The following is a 17,594-nucleotide window of genomic DNA, read 5'->3' as shown; positions in this document are numbered from 1 at the left end:
ACTCCACTGCTCCAGCAGAGAGCAGAACACACTCCACTGCTCCAGCAGAGAGCAGAACACACTCCCTTCACCGTGCTGCAGGGAAACGTAGGCTGACCATGGGTAGTCTGTGTCAGCCAATCTGGGCTGCCCTATGCCTTGCTGCTATTTGTCACCAAACAGACTATGGAAGCTAGCAGAACACACCGAGTTGTGTGCACAGGACCCCCGCCTGGCTGCAGTGTCAGCACTGCAAGCTCTGTGCTCTTCAGGACCTCAGATTTTGAATGTCTGTACACTCAGCTCTGGTAAGATTTTCTACCAAATGAACAAACCTGGGAGAATTCTCAAATTGCATGACTCTGTATACAGCCTCTTCTATCTAAATCCTGGTTTCTGACTGGAGCCGATCAGAAAATTGATTTTTGGATATATATAGCAATTTTATCAAGAGCAAACAAAAACATGTTTTGATGTGTTCAAAATTAAATTAATATGATTTCCTCCAAAAAAGTGCTTAATCAAAACAAAGTTTTGTGATAGAAAGCTGCTCTGACAATTTTTTTCTTGACCAACTCTATCACTGAAGTCTTTTCCCTTAAAACTCTGAAGAAACTGCTTGTTCTCTCCTTTATAATCTAAAAGAGTGTCTGTGAATTTGTTTGCAAAGGGAACTGGGTAATGGAAAGAACTGGGAGGGGGTTATACTGAATGAAGTGGAAAGCAGATACCAGCTCAGAAATTCTGCTTGACACATCTGCCTATAACATTCTTTTTCCTTGTTAGCTAGAGGGCTATGGGATGGGATCCAATGTGTTAGGCACCATAGCCACAGAAAGGTAAATGACTGTAACTCTGTGCACTCTGTAAATGGCTGTGGTGGTATCACTTATGAACTGTATCACTTGATGAGAGGAGCAAAGCCTTGAGGGCTGAACATACTGCCAGAGATTTGACTGCCAAGAGGACTTCATTTAATATTCTTCAGCAAATAGCTTACTTGCTGAAAACTAGGTTGGGGGGTGGCAGGTGGAGAGGGGTAGGGCACATATGCAACAGCACTTGCCTGGTGGTGCAGTGCAGATGCTGGCTGCTCCCCTCCCCATCCAGCCCATGGTTGCTCCCTTGGCACTACACATGGGGCCAAGCCCTGCCTGGTGCAGCCTGTACCATGCTCATGCTCACACCCACCAACAGCACCACCCCAGCTCCAGCCAGCACACAGCTTTGTGACAGGGCTGTTCCCACTGCTGCTGCAGTTGCCTGGGTACTGCTCAGCTTTCCCCGCCTCCAGTGTCTCATCCTCCTCTTGCCCCTGCTGTGTTGTCCAGGCAGCAGGTAATGTGAGGAAGTGGTGGAAGCTGGGGGGGACTTATGCTGGACACCACATGCCCAGCCAGGTGGGAGGGGGAAATCTACAGCCAGGTGGCTCCTGCCCCAGAAGCCGAACAGGTGAAAGGTGATTGGGATATGGAGCTGGAGCCTCACATGCTGGTCAAGAGCCCCCTGAGCAGCGCAGCAAGGGCAGGAGGGGGAAGAGTCACTGGAGGCAGGTGAAGCTGAGCAGTACTCAGGTAGCTTCAGCAGCAGTGGGAGCAGCTCCGCCAGGAAGCTTTGCACATTGGCAAGGGCCAGCGCAATATCACTGGCAGACATGGGGCGGGCTGCCCTGAGTGGGAAGGGGCAAGGCTTGGCCTCATGTGGAGTACCGCAGGCCTTATTTTGCCACCCCTGCCCTAGCCATGACCAAACTGAGAAATCAGATACAGCAAAGGATCAAGGAGCATCCAAAAACTGCAAAGCTGAGTGACAAGGGGAGATCACCCTTCAAGTCATGAGGTCTGCTAACCACCATCACTGCTATCCTGTCTGGATTCAACTTCAATTAGTTCACCTCCATCAGAGGATGGTGATGCAAGAGAAGAGGATGGCGATGGATTAAACCAATCTCATGTCTATTACAGTTCTCTTTGCAGGCGTCTTTAGAACAGGACTTGGCAACCTATGATTCACAGGCATAATATGGCCTCCAGAGCTATTTAATCCATCCTATGGACATGGAACTTTGGTAGCATTTGGTGGCAGGTTTTTTGGCATTAGCTGCTTTCCCTGTACCGCTACAGGAAGAAGCATAAGTGGCAGCGGCTGGGTCCTAGCAGCTGTCTGCCCACTCCCCCCCAACTCAAGCTGAATCACTCCAGCCCGCAGCTTAAATAGGCTGCCGACAGCTGCTTTGGAGTGACATGCACTAGTAGGCAAGAGCTGAATTACTGATCAGAAAAAGTAGAAGCCTACCACTTCCTACCTATGTGGTATAGCGTTATAATATTCTATATGTAAAGTTGTCAAATGTACAGGTTAAACTTCTATTTTAAACAAAAATTACCTGTTAAACTACTAGGATATGGACTTGGCACAGCTGAAAATGAAGATGATGCTCCTCCAAAGGGCGTCATCCCCGATGGTCCTCCAAACGGAGTCACAGAATGACTATTAAAATTAACTGACGGTCCCTTTATTGACGGTGATTGTGCTGTTTGCGTGGAATCTGATCCATAATGGCTGACATGGGAACTAACAGGTTCTGGAGTGTTTTCAGTTCTATATTTCATTGTTGGACCTTTGTCTTCTTTGCTTTTGATGCACCCCATGCTTGCTTCTGTAGTGGAGAGAAGGAAGAAAAAGTTCATTTTATTTTGTCTCCTTATAGTTTATGTAGAAGTATGATTATCAGTAAGTATTTACTGCTACTTCAGAAAATAAGAACAAAGGTAGTACCATTTATAACTAGAGAAACTTCTGGCTTTTCAACTGATAAATGCTGGAAACTTAAATTATGCTGGTTTTACACGTGGACTATACCTTTCTAACAAAAGTGTTCTGGGAAGAAATAGGAAGAATATGCAAATTTTTCTTCAGGTTTACACAAATTGATTTCACATCTGAATTGTTCGTCTGAATAATCTGGCAGTCAATAAAATTTAACTAAATGTACAAGCAATTGAAATGTGTTTAAGAGTATACAATTCATAATTAAATCTGTGACTTTCACTTCCATCTGAATTAAATCTAAGAGCTGAGCAGAACTGGAAAAAAGGAGAATTAGAGATGTATAAGAATAACTAGACCATCTACAGTAGATGGGGAGGCAGGTTGGATTATGCCCCAAAGCACAACCATTCATCTCTAACTGCTTCAGTTTAGCAACAAATTCATTTTATAGGCAGACCTCCACAATGGGAACAAACTTTTCCAGACAAACATCAAAGACGCTATGAAACATGGAACACTGATTTGACATGACAATTCTTTTGTTCGTTAAAACTGTCACTTAGCTTCAAAACTGAAAATCTCCGTTATTGTGTGAAATAATTAGCTGGTCCACATCACTGAGAAATTCAATTTGTTGACAAAATGGTTTTAACAGCAGAAGCTTGGAAACATTTACTGAAAACATGGCTTCTTTTCATTAATACCTATTATTCCAATCTCAGGCATCTTTCTCTTAGAATAGATAAAAGAATTAAGGCTGTCAGTACAGGAATTCTTTCCCAATATTTTCCCTATCCATTTATTCTAATTCTCAATGATCTCTGCACTCACTACCTGTAAGTATTTAAACTAAAGTTTTAATCACTGTCCTAACCTACTCAGTTAAATCCTTATTTTTCCTCAAATTTCATTTCATCTACACATCAGACCATATTAAAAAGATACCTCAGTTTCTGTAAGAAAGTGGACTCAAATCCAACTACATCTTTAGACAGGTAAATAATATTTAGGCAGATAACTAACATGCAAGTAATGTGTCAGGCCACTTGCACAGATTTTGGATTCTTATTCCCTCAGAAAGTCTCATACCTGCTTAAGTAGGTGGGGGGCAGGGGAGAGCTTCTCGTCTTTTAGGACATTGGGGGTTTGAACCTATACCTCATACTTCTCAGAGGATCCTAATAACCTAACCATGGGGAAAACAGAGTTAAGGGGGCCCTACACTCCATGTGCGGAAGCTGGCCCAGTAGGCAGCAAAAAGAGAAAGATAAAGTAGGGCCAGAAGGAAAGGAAGCCAAGAGAACATGATTCTGAGGCTCATGGAGTGGGTTCTGGGTTAGGACAGTTTAAGCAGGGGGCTGAATTAGATGACATCTTAAGACCCCTTCCCAGCCTACAGTTGTATAATTCTGCCCCTACTGCTGTTTATCAATTTTATCCAGAAATGCCATTGAATAGTTAGGCTGCTTACCTACTTAAAGGGGAGTTACATTTATTTGAACCTTAGTCTTGGGCCTGGGAAAGGGAAAGCAAACATTAGTGGAGGCATCACACACAATTACATTCTCCTGTACATCTTGATAAGAATATTTGTCATCTCTCTTCAGTCCCTAGCACTGGTCCACTTATCATACTAGGGGTACCTCTTATAGTTGAATTGTTGCAAGCTACAAATCTGGTTCACAAATTTTGTAGGGAAGGACAAAACTGAAATGAAGAACAACAATTCAGTGAAATTTTATTACTGTTATTATTGTTCCTAATAAGGACTAGCTATATTTAAATGCTACCAAAGAAAGTAAGTCAAGGATCAAATAAAAGCACAACTTAAAGAAAAGTTAAATTCATTAACTGTTTAAAATACCTTACAAAAGAAACATGATAACATAGCTCTAGACAGCTTCTAATTGTTTGTTCCTGGATTGAATTTAATCCAGGAACAAACACCTAATTTTATTTTTTCCATGGCTTCAGTAGGATCTGAATAACCATTTTTACTTGCCTGCTGTCGTAATATTTTTCTTGTCTTATTCTAACAAATGTTAGGGGATCCCTTTAGTAGAGAATTTGTATGTTAACATTTAAAAAGAGCATGAACATAACTGGCTTTGTGAGAATATATTTTGCTAGGAGTATTTAGATAACCTCACTTACAATTTCAGGTATTTTAGTTATGATTTTATATGATACCCATGCTTCATAGAGATGATATATAAGCAGTATTTAAAGATAATGAAAGTATATATTTTTAAAAAGGTGTCAAGAAAAAGCTGCATCATTAAACATCTGGGTCATTATCTGAGACTGCTCTACCAAATTTTGTATTCTATTTGTAGCATCTGGCTAGCTGGTAACTAGGTAACAAGACTTCAGATTAAAACTATAAAAAAACAAGTTTTCCAAACCTGGTAAAGCTTGCTGGATTCTGTCCAGAGTACTGCTGATTTAGCAAATGGACAATCTAAACAGTGATATCTGTTGTATTTATTATAACTACCTTCACTGACAAGCCTTATTTAATTATATTAGTGACCATAAATGAAGAAAATACTGTCATGTTAAAATGTAACAGCCTAAAAAAAATTCCTTGACTGAAGATCTGAATTTGTACAAGAAAGACAGTCAATGCCCCACCTTTTAAACCACTGTTATTTCTCTCAGAGATTAAAGAGATTAATGACTGAGATTCAAGTCAGCCCTTCAAAGGAAAACTACATAACAGACAAAAAAAACAAAACTAAAAACAAAACCAAATTATTTTAGATTCACATTTCCTTTAAAATTGAGGATAGATCTAAATTTATATTTTAAAAGGAGGAATAAAAATACACATGCAGGATTTCTGCAATATGCTGTGGAAAAATGAAGTCAGAAGAGTGATTTCAGGAAGGATGGTGAGGGAAACAAGACGGGTTTCCCTAGAATTTAGTCTTGCCATGCATTCCAGATAAAAGGAAAAATTCTAAACAGCTGGTCTGTAATGTGAGGAGTTGGTTATTCTGGTACTGCATTTGTTATTAAAAGGGTTATATATAAGCAGAGGAGTTTCCAACACACATTTACATCTCTCTTCCAACTGTTTTACCAGCAACAAAACAAGAAGCATGAGTCTGAAGGCTGTGTTTCCAAATTTGATTTATGCATCCTTTTCAGGGGCAAATTTAATTCCTCCCCGCAATTTTGTGATAGGGACAGAGACCTGCAAAGAACAAGAAATTTAAGTGCACATGCTCGGGGCCACAGATGGTTTGTGCAAAAAACCAGCATTGCCCCCAGGCTACATAGTCATCTGACCAAAGATGGCACTTTAGGCTAGACTAGATGAAAAATAACTAGCAGCTTCTCTCCTTAGATATTAATGCTCTGCAAACCTTGGTGCTGACTGATGTTAACAACATTCTGGATGGGCTGACTGGGAGTTAACGGATGGAAGTTACATTCTGAAAGAAACGGAATAAAAGCATGGATGTCCAATTCTGTTTTTCTGAGTGGAAAAAGACCCAATTAAGAAAAATAGAGAAACAGAGTGGCTGTGGAAAAGACTGACGGAGATAGCAGACAAATCTCCAAAGAACACAAGAAAGAGACAGGTCTAGGACTGTGTTGCCAAGTGACATCTTGAAATTTCCACAATGAATGCTTCCCTTTTGTCTACATCTAAACTGCTCAAGTCAGAGATTGTATTGATGCTCTACAAGCATTTGGGATCTTAATGGAGGGTGCAAATAAGTCTTTTTGCAGCTTTTCCCCAACTAGTCTTGTTTGAGCCTCCCAAAATATAGAGACCGTTTTAGTATCTTCTATTTTGTAATTGTTTTGGTTGCTTTAAGTAAAGTTGGGCTGGAAGAAAAACAGTACACCAAAACTATTTGCAGAACTGGTTTATCCTGCTGTTCAGCTTTTGCTGATTCTCTCTGCCTTCTAGCTGTATGAAGAAAATATAGCCCCTTTGTCTAAAAAAGAAACAAAAATCTAATTTAATGAGCCCCTCTCAAATATCATCTGCCAGAAAATAAATTGAGGGAAAATGTCTAGTGATTCTTGTTTGCATTTTCCTGGTCAAATTGTTTACCTGGCTGTAGAATCTACTGAATCTAGTGGGGAAGCAGTCACAGGACAAATGACCTTTGGGCGATGTCCTATTGAATGATCATCCGGAGTAGTACATTTTCCAGTCTACTTTTGAGAGACTATGGCTCAATATTTGTAATATTTATGTTTTAAATGTGTTCATGCTGTTATCAGTGTCCCGTGCTGCAAATTACACATAAAGCTAGTACAGGGGGACAAAATGTGTCAAAGAAGGGGACAATGAAGCAAGAGATCTGCCTACATGTGGGAGGAACCAGATGGACCTCCAGTACAGACGGAGACTTAAATAGATTTGTTGACATGTCAACAAAAACTGGATTGCTGGTGACCCCCAGGAGGCTTTAGGGAAGCTGAATGAGATAAGCATGACAACAGATAAAGCAGGGGGAACAAGTAGATGTCTGTGTAGGGGAGGCAGGCAGTCTGAAGCTTTGGGACTTTCAGAGTTGAAAGACTGGAGACAGAAGAGCTAACTTAGGGGTGCACATGTTGGCTGGGCTGGGGACAGAGAGATTGCTTAACCCAGGGTTCCCAAACTGTGGTATGCGTACCACTAGGGTAACTAAGACATCTCTGAGGGGATATGCAGGAGAATGTGTGTAACGGCAGGTTTAATTTTCATCATGCTAATAATTGGAATTTAAGAGGTTACAACATGCTGGTAGGGGTATGTGGGCAGCTGGTAAATCTGGAAGAGGAGAGGGTATGCAATAAGAAAGTGTATGGTTTAACACAGTGGTTCTCAACATTTTTTGTACCAGGACCCATCAGTAAACATTGATGGCCAGTCCCGACCCAGTGAGTAGTGAAGTAGAAAACAACTCCCTGGCCCCTACTGGTCAAACCCACTGCTCCCAATCCCCTCCAGCTCCTCTGGTGCCACTCACTCCCAACCCAGTGCCCCCCACTCCGAGCAGCAAGACTCATTGCTGCTGCTGCCACTGCTGGGACCCCGCGCCAGCTGTGCCACCAGCAGCGTGAACAGTAAGCTGCAGAAAAGGGGGCCATGCTCCCCTCACCTCCTCCTGCCACCAGCCACTTGGGCATGGGGTTGTGGCTCTACCCTGCTACCATCGCCACTCCTACATTCATAGATTGCATCGGGCTGGAAGGAACCTTGCAAGTTCATTGGGTCCAGTCCTCCTGCATTAGGCAGGAAAGACAACTGGGGTCAGGTGACTATCCAGTCTCCTCTTGAAGATTTCCAGGGTAGGTGATTGTACCACCTCTGGAAGTTTATTTCAGAGGTGGTACAATCATTCCTCAGCTGCTGGTGGCACAGCTGATGCAAAGGTCCAGGGGATGGCAGCAACGAGTCTTGCTGCCCTGCTCTGCCCTTGCTTGGCTTATGCCGTTCCCCTTCTGCCCCACAGACTTGCCTGTGGGGAGCTGCTCTCCACACTGCCTGGCTGCCACATGCTTGTGGCACCTCTTGTCTGACCACCCTCCCCCAGCCCCAAGCAGACCTTCCTTATGTTCTTGTGACCCATGGGTTGAGAAACCCTGGCTTAACCCACTGGAGTAGGCTGGCTGGGAAGCCTTAGCTCAAATAAAAACCTTTATTTAAAAGGAGCGCTCTGCTTTCCTGCTTGGAACTTCAGGTTGCACTTGTTCTTCTTGGCAAGAAATAAAAGTCCCTCTTTTCAAGAGCCGAACTAGAAGCTAGCTTCTTGAGTCAGGCCATGGAGCAAATGGGGAGTATCAGGGACCAAAAGGCACGGTCTCAGAATAGGAAAAAGCCAGGGCTGGCACTCTCAGAGACTAGACAAGGTCATAGTGGTTATGATCAAGTGTCCTGCTGGGGGACCTCTGTGACATGTTTAAGAATTAACTACATCCACTGGTTTTCAAACTCTTGGTGTCCAGAGCAGAGGTCTCCACAGTGGGGTGCTCAAGACAATCCACTGGGGTGCAGGAAGAAAATATTAGAACTTCTATTTATATTTATTTTTTATCTAAAAAAATAAGAAAGAAATTAAGCTTTACTAATATTTAACATACAGATTGACACTGGCACCCTCACTCAGTCCGTATGTCAGATGGTCACGTGTCACATACGGTACGCAAGGTATCCTGAAGGAAGAGAGAGAGTTCCACAACGCGGAGGTACAGTGTAGTACAGTGTACAGTGGTCTTCAAACTTTGTACAGTGTTACACTGAGTAGTACATGTATATAATTTACAAATAAATAAATATACATATATCGGGGGTGCGTGCTCAAACATTTTTTTACTGATATGGGTGCTCGATCAAAAAACTTTGGAGACCACTGATCTAGAGAGAACACAGAGAGCAGATCAGACAAGAAGGATCTGCAAAATGTGCCCTGGCAAGAACAATTGTTATGTTTTTAAGACTAATGGATAAACTGGAAGAATATTTAAAGCTAATACAGTCAGAATGAAGACAACTGAAAAGCCTTCAGAACAGTTAAAGTTGTTTTAATTTTTTCCATAAGGCAGATTTTACTTTGTGGCCCATGGGTTTTAGAAGGCCTTGAAAGCCAAAAAGGACACATGGACACAGCTGGAAACTCCTGTATCCACTTCCCCTGCCCTTGTCCTCGTTTTGGAATTGTATGCGAGAGGCCCTTATGTTTGTCTCGGCCAAAACTAAGCATAGGTGCCAATGACACAGAGCTAGAAACTGAAATAAGAAAGCAATAGGCGGAAAGTCCAAACCGTCAAACAGACAGTCACAACTAGCAAACCTAAGTTATGCATGCCCAGCCATGGACAAAAGCACACGGCCAGTGCATGATCAACCAGAATATTCCATACAACTCGCACTGTAATTGGCTAACCACGACATATATAAGCCAACATAATTTCTGCCCAAGGCAGAGACCAGCCAGAACACGCTTTGAGCCTTTTCACAAGCTGGCCACTTGTGAACGTCTCTCCGCCACCATCATCTCCTAGCGTACCCCTGATCTTGCATGCTCGAGTTTGAGCCGATTAGTGATTCGTCTGCCTAATAGCTATTGACTGGTTTTGCCAGCCTGGTTTGTCGTTTGTAACCAAGCTTGACCTGCCCTGCACCGTTTCTGGTAGCGCAAGTAAAAATAAAACGTTTTTCTGCAACCATACGAATATAAGCCGCCTGACTCTCCGCTGCTAGTCCCCACCTGCTCAATTGCGTCGGCCCAGACTGCGACCAACCAACTTGGTCGCCACATGGCGTCACGAACAGGATCCAGGGGAGGCGAGATGGAGTCAGAGCTGATCTGCTACTGCCCATGGTGCAGTGGAGAGTGTCCCATGACCAACTCGGACGATCTGTGGGCACACATTGCCTACCACCAAGCAGCCGGCTCGACCCCAGCCACAATAACTGGGTACGTTTCCCTCCGAGAGGGAAACACCGGCAGGAAGGAATGGGCTATTCAACTAGCTCTGAGCTCTTTCGGGTGTGTGATGAGCCGCCCTACCGTCATTTACCGCCCCCAGGAAAAGATCGGTTCCCTGTCCCTCAGCTGTGTGAAGCCCGTGAGCATGGTGAACCCCAGCCCCACCCAAGAGTTTATCCGATGCATCTGGCATGTACGGGAGGGAGGCGAGAGTACCCCTCCGGATAAATTCAACTGTCCGAGCCTCCCACAGGGGTCTAGGGGGCACGAATTGGTGACCCAGCTCCATGAAAGTTTGGAGTCTGATGGACGGACTGCCACAAAATGGTCCGGCCCAAAATGGGACAAGGGAAAGATAATTAATGTCTTGTTCCGCGCCTTTACTGGCTTGCTGCGAGATAATGCAAACTCAGAAATCCAGTTAGAAACTGTTAGCCGAGCTGCGGTGAAAAATGCAGTGATGCTGCTGCCCCAAGATGGCGCCAGCGAAGAGGGGAAGCTGAACGACCAGGAAAACCCCGTGAAAAAACCTGTGCCACCATCCGCCTGGAGCCCGTCTTCTCCTATAGCACCGCCCACACCGTCACCGCTGTCGTACGCACAGCCACTCCCAGAAAGGACGGAAGCCACAGAGGCCTGCAAAACCGAAAGTGATACAGAGAAGTCCGTAGAACCAGACATTCTTTTGGTTTCACCAGGCACTCCACCACCGCTGTATCCTAATCTCGTGACGGCACTGCCTGTCTCAGTGCGCAAGCGTGTGACGGGCCCACAGGGCATTCAACCTGAAGAAACCCCAATTGTCTGGCTCGGGCGCCTAGTCACAGAAGTGGGAAGCGAAACAGTCAACCAAGATGAAGTGACTGAACTAGTTCACAACACCACTTGGAGCAGAGGAAAAGTCGCGGACCCCATTCCCGTCCTGGCAAACGGACACTGGCCGATACCACTCCCAGCTTTAGTAGCTAAAGCTTTAGGATGCAGGGTACATGCTTGGCACGAAGGTGCACCGGGTCACCCAGACACAAGCTCCTTAGTGTATGCAGTCCTCAGAGCTTCCTACACCGGATGGAACCCACAACAGCAGACATTAAACCTTACTGTTGCCCAAGCGGCAGGTAACTGGCCTCAACTCTATCTGAAACAACTGGGAAATGTCCCCACTCTGCTTGAAGCAGTAGAAGCTGCCACCAAAGTCTATGGGGGAAGCCATAGTCTAACTACACGCCTACTGTTACAGCCGTCTGTCAAAGGCCCAGTAGCGCATGTTTTGGGCCAAATGGGCCAACTCCAAGAGGCGATGAACATTCAAACGTGGAAGACTGCACTTCCAGTCACCGATGACGGATCGGGCACCCCATCAGCCTACCCAGTCGGATACGCTCCTACCCGTTCTAGTTGGACTAACCAGCGACACCAAACACGTGGCCCACCTCCAGAACGAACACAGCAGGAACGAGCAATGTTTGGATTCCTGTTGAACAGCTCGGGCCTCACAAAGACCCAACTCAGAACACTTGGGGATGAAGGACAGAGAGCCACTGCAGTGAAGCTGGGATTCAAATTTAATGCTCCTCTACCCAGCAAGGCAAAAAACAAGTAATCGCCGTTGGCTCGACCAGCAGCGTCCCACAATCCACCGATCCTGACCCTCACCCTACTATTGCCATGCAAGACCCCAACAAGCCACATAGTATAGTACCAACAAAATTCCTCCTCGACACTGGAGCTCAGGTAAACGTCATCAAGTCATCGGTTCCCCACATGAAAACCAACAAAACCATGATGGTCCAAGGCCTCAGTGCTATCACAACCACAAACAGAATAAAATTTCTCACCAGTAGCCACGACAAGTACCTTGACGCAGTCATAGGGGGCATCAACCTCCTAGGTATACCTGGCATCCAAGCTCTCAATCTGAAACGTCAAGTTCTAGAGGCTCTACCAATTACCCTTGCAGCTGAGGATCGACACTGACCGACGTTACGAAACACCTCAACATGGCAATACAAACCCATCCCCACCAAGGATTACCTGCAAGGTCCCCTACATACTTTACTTACACATCTAGTCAAACAGCACTGCATCACCCCAGTCCAAACCAGCATCCCACTATCCCCCGGATGGGGAATAGCAAAACCTGGGAAACCAGATGCGGTACAACTAGTGGTGGACTACCGCAAGGTAAACAAGCGCTGTAACCCCCTCGCCCAAGCGACTCCCACCACTCTACTCCAGTGTGTCCAAGAAATGGCGCAGTTCCAAGCCCGTGAATGGGTTGGCACCACCCTTGATCTTAAAGACATGTTCTTTTCAATCCCGATTCATGATGAAGATGGAGTTCTTAACATGTGCATCAGAGGAAGCATGTTTCGGTGGAATGTTTGCCCACAAGGGTACTGCAATGCTCCTGCTCTGGCCATCGGTGCTATGAACCACAGTCTCCAAACGTTTCGTATGGAAAACCCAGCAAGTAAACAGGTAAAAATCTGTGGAGTTATGTAGATGACCTAGCCATCGTGGGCCGCAACACGACGGTGGTATGACACATAACAAAGCATCTAGTACAGCACCTTACAGAACCTGGCTGAACAGTTAACTCGGTGAAATCTTGCCTCGAGCCCACCAACAACATTATCTTCCTTGGCACGACCTTCGAAGGAACTACCCATCGTGGTACTACACCTGACCCGATCAACACCTCCAACTGGGAGAAACAACCACTGACAACGAAAACTGAGTTCTAATCTCTACTTGGGTGTTTAAACTGGCTCTGCTATCACATTGAGCCAAAGTATTACCTGTAACTCCCACGCATCCAACAACAAATTCGAAACAAGACTCGCCAAAAAACTCCATGGACCCTACGAGATACCAAAGCCCTCCAAGAAGTGTTAAACGGCGGTAAAAAACACCCCGCTACAAGCCATCAACCCAACAACCCCACTATCACAGTTGGGTACACTGAAGAACACCTGTTCACAACAGCGCGCAATACACAGAGAGAGTTAGTCTACACCGCTTACTGCACCATACAAACTGCTCAACACCACTACGGCACAGTAGAGAAGGTCCTACTGGCCACACAACTGGCTGAATCGCTAGCAACTGGAAAAGGGAAACTTCAAGCTGCAGGCGCAACCCTGCTACCGCGTCTACTCCATGACCAGCCGGACCCCAACTTCCAAGGAGAACCAGCAATGTGGGGTACGTTAGTTCTCAACCACCTATACCACTGTCACGGTTGGCAACACAAGGACCTTGCCCCACCTGAAACCCCATTGACAACGCCTACCTTGTACGGTACTACTGCCCCTGCTTGGATGGCGTCAGACGGGACGACACGACACGGAGGAGGTTTCGGCTACTATTGCAAGGCCTGCCACGACATTAAATTGTGGACGGGGTACGACTCCGCTCAAAGAAATGAACTTCTGGGGTTCAGAAACATGGTCCGACACTGCCTCAAGAACCACAATGGAACTCTGCCCAGCATGGCAGTCGACTCCCAGTTCATCTATAAAGTAGCAACAGGCAGCGCTACGGCCACGGAGTACGTAGACAACTGGGAAGAAATTTGGGAAATGCTCTCCACCTTTACAGCGTTACCACTCATAAAAAACACAAGGTCCCATGTCACTTCAACTGACCCAGTCCACAAAACCATCAACAACTATTTACGAGACCCGCTCCATGCTGACTGTGTCCTTACCGTTGAAGAAATTGACACCAGCGTACGAGCAGACCCTTTCCTGACATGGCTCCCCAAACACTGGGGCCACCCCGGTCCCCGTGCCTGCCACTCCTGGTGACGTTAAGCAATAAAGGCAAAATTACCTTAGGTAGCCGTACAGACTGGGAGTAAATTGCACAAGCGTGTGAAGCCTGCGTAAAAGAAAAATGTCACCCCACGACTAGCCACAAGGGGGCACTAGACTCACTTACCTTCACTCCCGGAAAAACGTGGCACGTTGACCTGTTAGGTCCCCTCCCCGGGGCAAAACCCCCAAATAAAGGACTAGTGATCACAGACCCCAGCACCCGCCAGTTAGCAGTTATACTACTAAGAAGAACAAATGCTGCAGCCGTGATGACTGTGTTGGCAAGTGCATTCGCCATGTGGCAAGTTCCAACGGCCATTCAATCTGACGGTGGACCACTCTTCACTTCTACAGCCATAGACAAATTCGCCCGACTCCATAATATCGACTGGCACCACCATCTTCTGTATCACCCACAATCCAATGGAGTAGCAGAAAGGAAAGTTGGACAGTATAAAGAAAGCCTCCAACTCAAAGGGAGCGGAAGTTATAAAAATTGGGTAAAGTACAATCACGAAGTCCTCGTCGCACTCAACACTGGAAAAGAGCTCTGGAATGAGAGAACTCCACAAACCGCAACACTGGACACCAAAATTCACTCCAGATGAGCTAGTTTGGGTCACTCTCCCTGACCCCCGTCAACACCATCCACAAGCACTCAAAGGGATGGTGTGAACGTCAGAAAGATACTCCAACACCTACCTAGTGTCTTTAGAAGACAGCACGCAAAACATCCTTGCTCACCACAACTGGCTAGCTCGGAGGTCCCTACCAACTAATAACTGACCCCCAAAATTGTGTGTGGAAATTGTGCTGTGTCTTGTTTTGTCTTTCAGCCCTTCCTGCTAACGCCAACCATGAGGCTTGAAGTACTACTTGTATTGAGCTTCGTTGGTCTGCTATTATGCAAGTCCGGAATCAGAGACAAGTTGTTCCTGACGATGCTGGGCCTCTCCACCACTGAGTGCTTTGACCTTGGAGAGAACACAACAACGACCTACCACCTGTGTTTCCCACGGCTCAGTGCAACTGAAGAGACTGGTATCATTACTCATCTCGGCTGACCAAAATCTAGCACCAATATATCCAGTTATCTCAACCTTACCCACTGTAATCTCCCCACAGTAGAAGTCTCTGGGTTACCCTATACTATTAACGTTACCACATATACCACTTCATCCAATTGGCCATATGTGTGTATTGGGAAAACTTGCCCCAATAACACCATTAATTGTGCCACCACCATCACGCAAGTAGCTAAGAAACTCAATCTATCCCTATCAAACTGTACTGACTCAAATGAAAGAGCCAAGTGTCCCATTCACAAATTCGGGAAGTGTCTGCAAAACATTCACTATCACCACTCCGGATGGCAAAATCCACATAAACAAAACCACAACGTCCGAATGATTTGCAGCATTTTTCACCTAACCAAAAAATTGTATAACGATTCCGCCCAATACAGCGGCTTGTCTTTTCACGATATGATTTTCCTAAACGCCTCCACCCCCTTGACTCGAAAGTTATCCGCTTCCCTAACGCTAGGCCGGCTTTTCTCCGCCCCGAGCAACCGTGTCCCCCTTGTGACCAGTGCTCTTAGTGGAGAAAGTTGTGGAATTAAAGCACCTGACGGCTTTTTACCCCCCAGGCTGGCTCTGGTTTAACCTAAACAAAAATATCACTGCCCTAGCTCCAGACCTTAAAGAAAACGAAACCATTACCCCCCCGTAACAAAACCGTTACCTCCATGTGGAGTCTGCAGGGCTTTACGACTGGCTGGCGAAATACCACACACCAGCACAGCGCCAGAACAAAATGCTCGTTAACCAATGAACAAGAGAATTATGTGTATTATGCCTATACACTCATGGACGGATGGGATGTGTATGGCCTCTGGTTCCCAATATGGGGTTCGAATCGGAACTCCTTTAAAATCGTTCTCTTAACCGAAACCGTTGCCAACCTTACCACACTCATTACAGAGGGGTTCCAAAACGTTGATGAGTCAACTATAAAACTTAAGCAGCAGTATATTTTAATAGCTTAGGCCTAGATGATCTGTTAGTTGAACACGGTGGACTATGCGCTTTGTTCAAAAATGACACCCACTGCTGTTTGGAGTTTACCTTACAAGACGGAGGCAGCCTAACCCAAGTTATAGGAGGTCTCAAAGACCTAACTACCAAACTCCGTGAGATAACCGGGAAAAAGGAGAGTTGGTTAGATTGGGCGTTTGGGTGGACCGATTGGTTCAAGTTTGGAGGGTTAAAACGATACTTACTAATGTTTGGTTTTATATTGTTGTGTTTTGTGATCAGTATCACCTGCTTATGTTGTATATTCAAACGGCTTAAGCACGAAGTCATGAGTTTGTCTGCTTTTGTATATATGCGCTTGCCAAACCAGGGCGTACTTGAAGGGGATGACGAGCTTTAGCTCTTGTGCCATCGGCAAGGGGGCATGTCTCGGCCAAAACTAAGCATAGATGCCAATGACACAGAGCTAGAAACTGAAATAAGAAAGCAATAGGCGGAAAGTCCAAACCGTCAAACAGAAAGTCACAACTAGCAAACAACCTAAGTTACGCTTGCCCAGTCATGCACAAAGCGCACAGCCAGCGCGTGATCAACCAGAATATTCCATTGTAATTGGCTAACCACGACATATATAAGCCAACATAATTTCTGCCCAAGGCAGAGACCAGCCAGAACACACTTTGGGCCTTTCCACAAGCTGGCCACTTGTGAACGTCTCTCCGCCACTCATCTCCCGGCATACCGCTGTCCTTGCATGCTCAAGTTCGATCTGATTAGTGATTCGTCTGCCTAATAGCTATCGACTGGTTTTGCAGCTGTTGTTTGTAACCAAGCTCGACCTGTGCTGCACCGTTTCTGGTAGTGTAAGTAAAAATAAAACGTTTTTCTGCAACCATACGAATATAAGCCGCCTGACTCTCTGCCGCTAGTCCCCACCTGCTCGACTGTGTCAGCCCAGACCGTGACCAACCAACTTGGTCGCCACAATGTTTAGTTCACTTGCTTTTACCCATCTTACAGAATCAAGCCCAAGACCAAAAGGAATATAGAATTCCTTCCTGGATGACAAATGGAAGCATATATATATTTTGTTCTGTCATTTTCTTTCTGAATCCTCATCTCCTCAGACCCCTCTTTTTGAATTGTTTACCATCTCAGGAAGTAGCCTCATAGAGCATAATACTGGAGTGGTCTAGAAAAATGGTGCCCACCTTTTTGGCTCCACAGACCAGATGAATGGCACAGGGCTGCTCTGTGTCCCTGCTCAGGGCTAAAATTTTGGGCCCCAGGGCTCTGTGCTACCTCCACTGGGCTGGAGCCTGATCCTGGTTGGGGTGGGGTGGGGGGGGTGGTGGCGGCGCACAGATCCCCAGAGCCGAATCCTGGCATACAAATACCGGATGGGGGTAGTGCAAGGCCCCAGAATCCACCCTTATTCAGTCAGAATTGGGCACCGGAGGCCCCGTGTTGCCCCTGACCAGTCTTTATGTGCTGGGATCAAGCTTGGTGCTGCCCTGCATATCCAATCTAGCACCCAGGATCTT

At 45.7% G+C, this 17,594-nt stretch overlaps 1 protein-coding gene across 1 annotated transcript in view; it reads right to left on the bottom strand.

The window, feature by feature from the left end:
- Window positions 1–17,594, bottom strand: part of YES1 (YES proto-oncogene 1, Src family tyrosine kinase) — a 71,765-nt gene that overhangs the window by 19,751 nt on the left and 34,420 nt on the right. The window contains exon 2 of the mRNA XM_090039764.1: window positions 2,366–2,638. Coding sequence (XP_089895890.1) covers window positions 2,366–2,630 — 265 coding nt within the window. The 5' untranslated portion in view covers window positions 2,631–2,638. The remainder of the gene's footprint in view (window positions 1–2,365; window positions 2,639–17,594) is intronic.

The sequence above is a fragment of the Crocodylus siamensis genome, chromosome 3, assembly GCF_052110815.1.
Source record: "Crocodylus siamensis isolate JL-2025a chromosome 3, ASM5211081v1, whole genome shotgun sequence".
NCBI classification, from domain to species: Eukaryota; Metazoa; Chordata; order Crocodylia; family Crocodylidae; genus Crocodylus; species Crocodylus siamensis.
The sequence above is the reverse complement of the archived record's forward strand: the minus strand, read 5'-3'. Positions and strand labels throughout refer to the sequence as shown.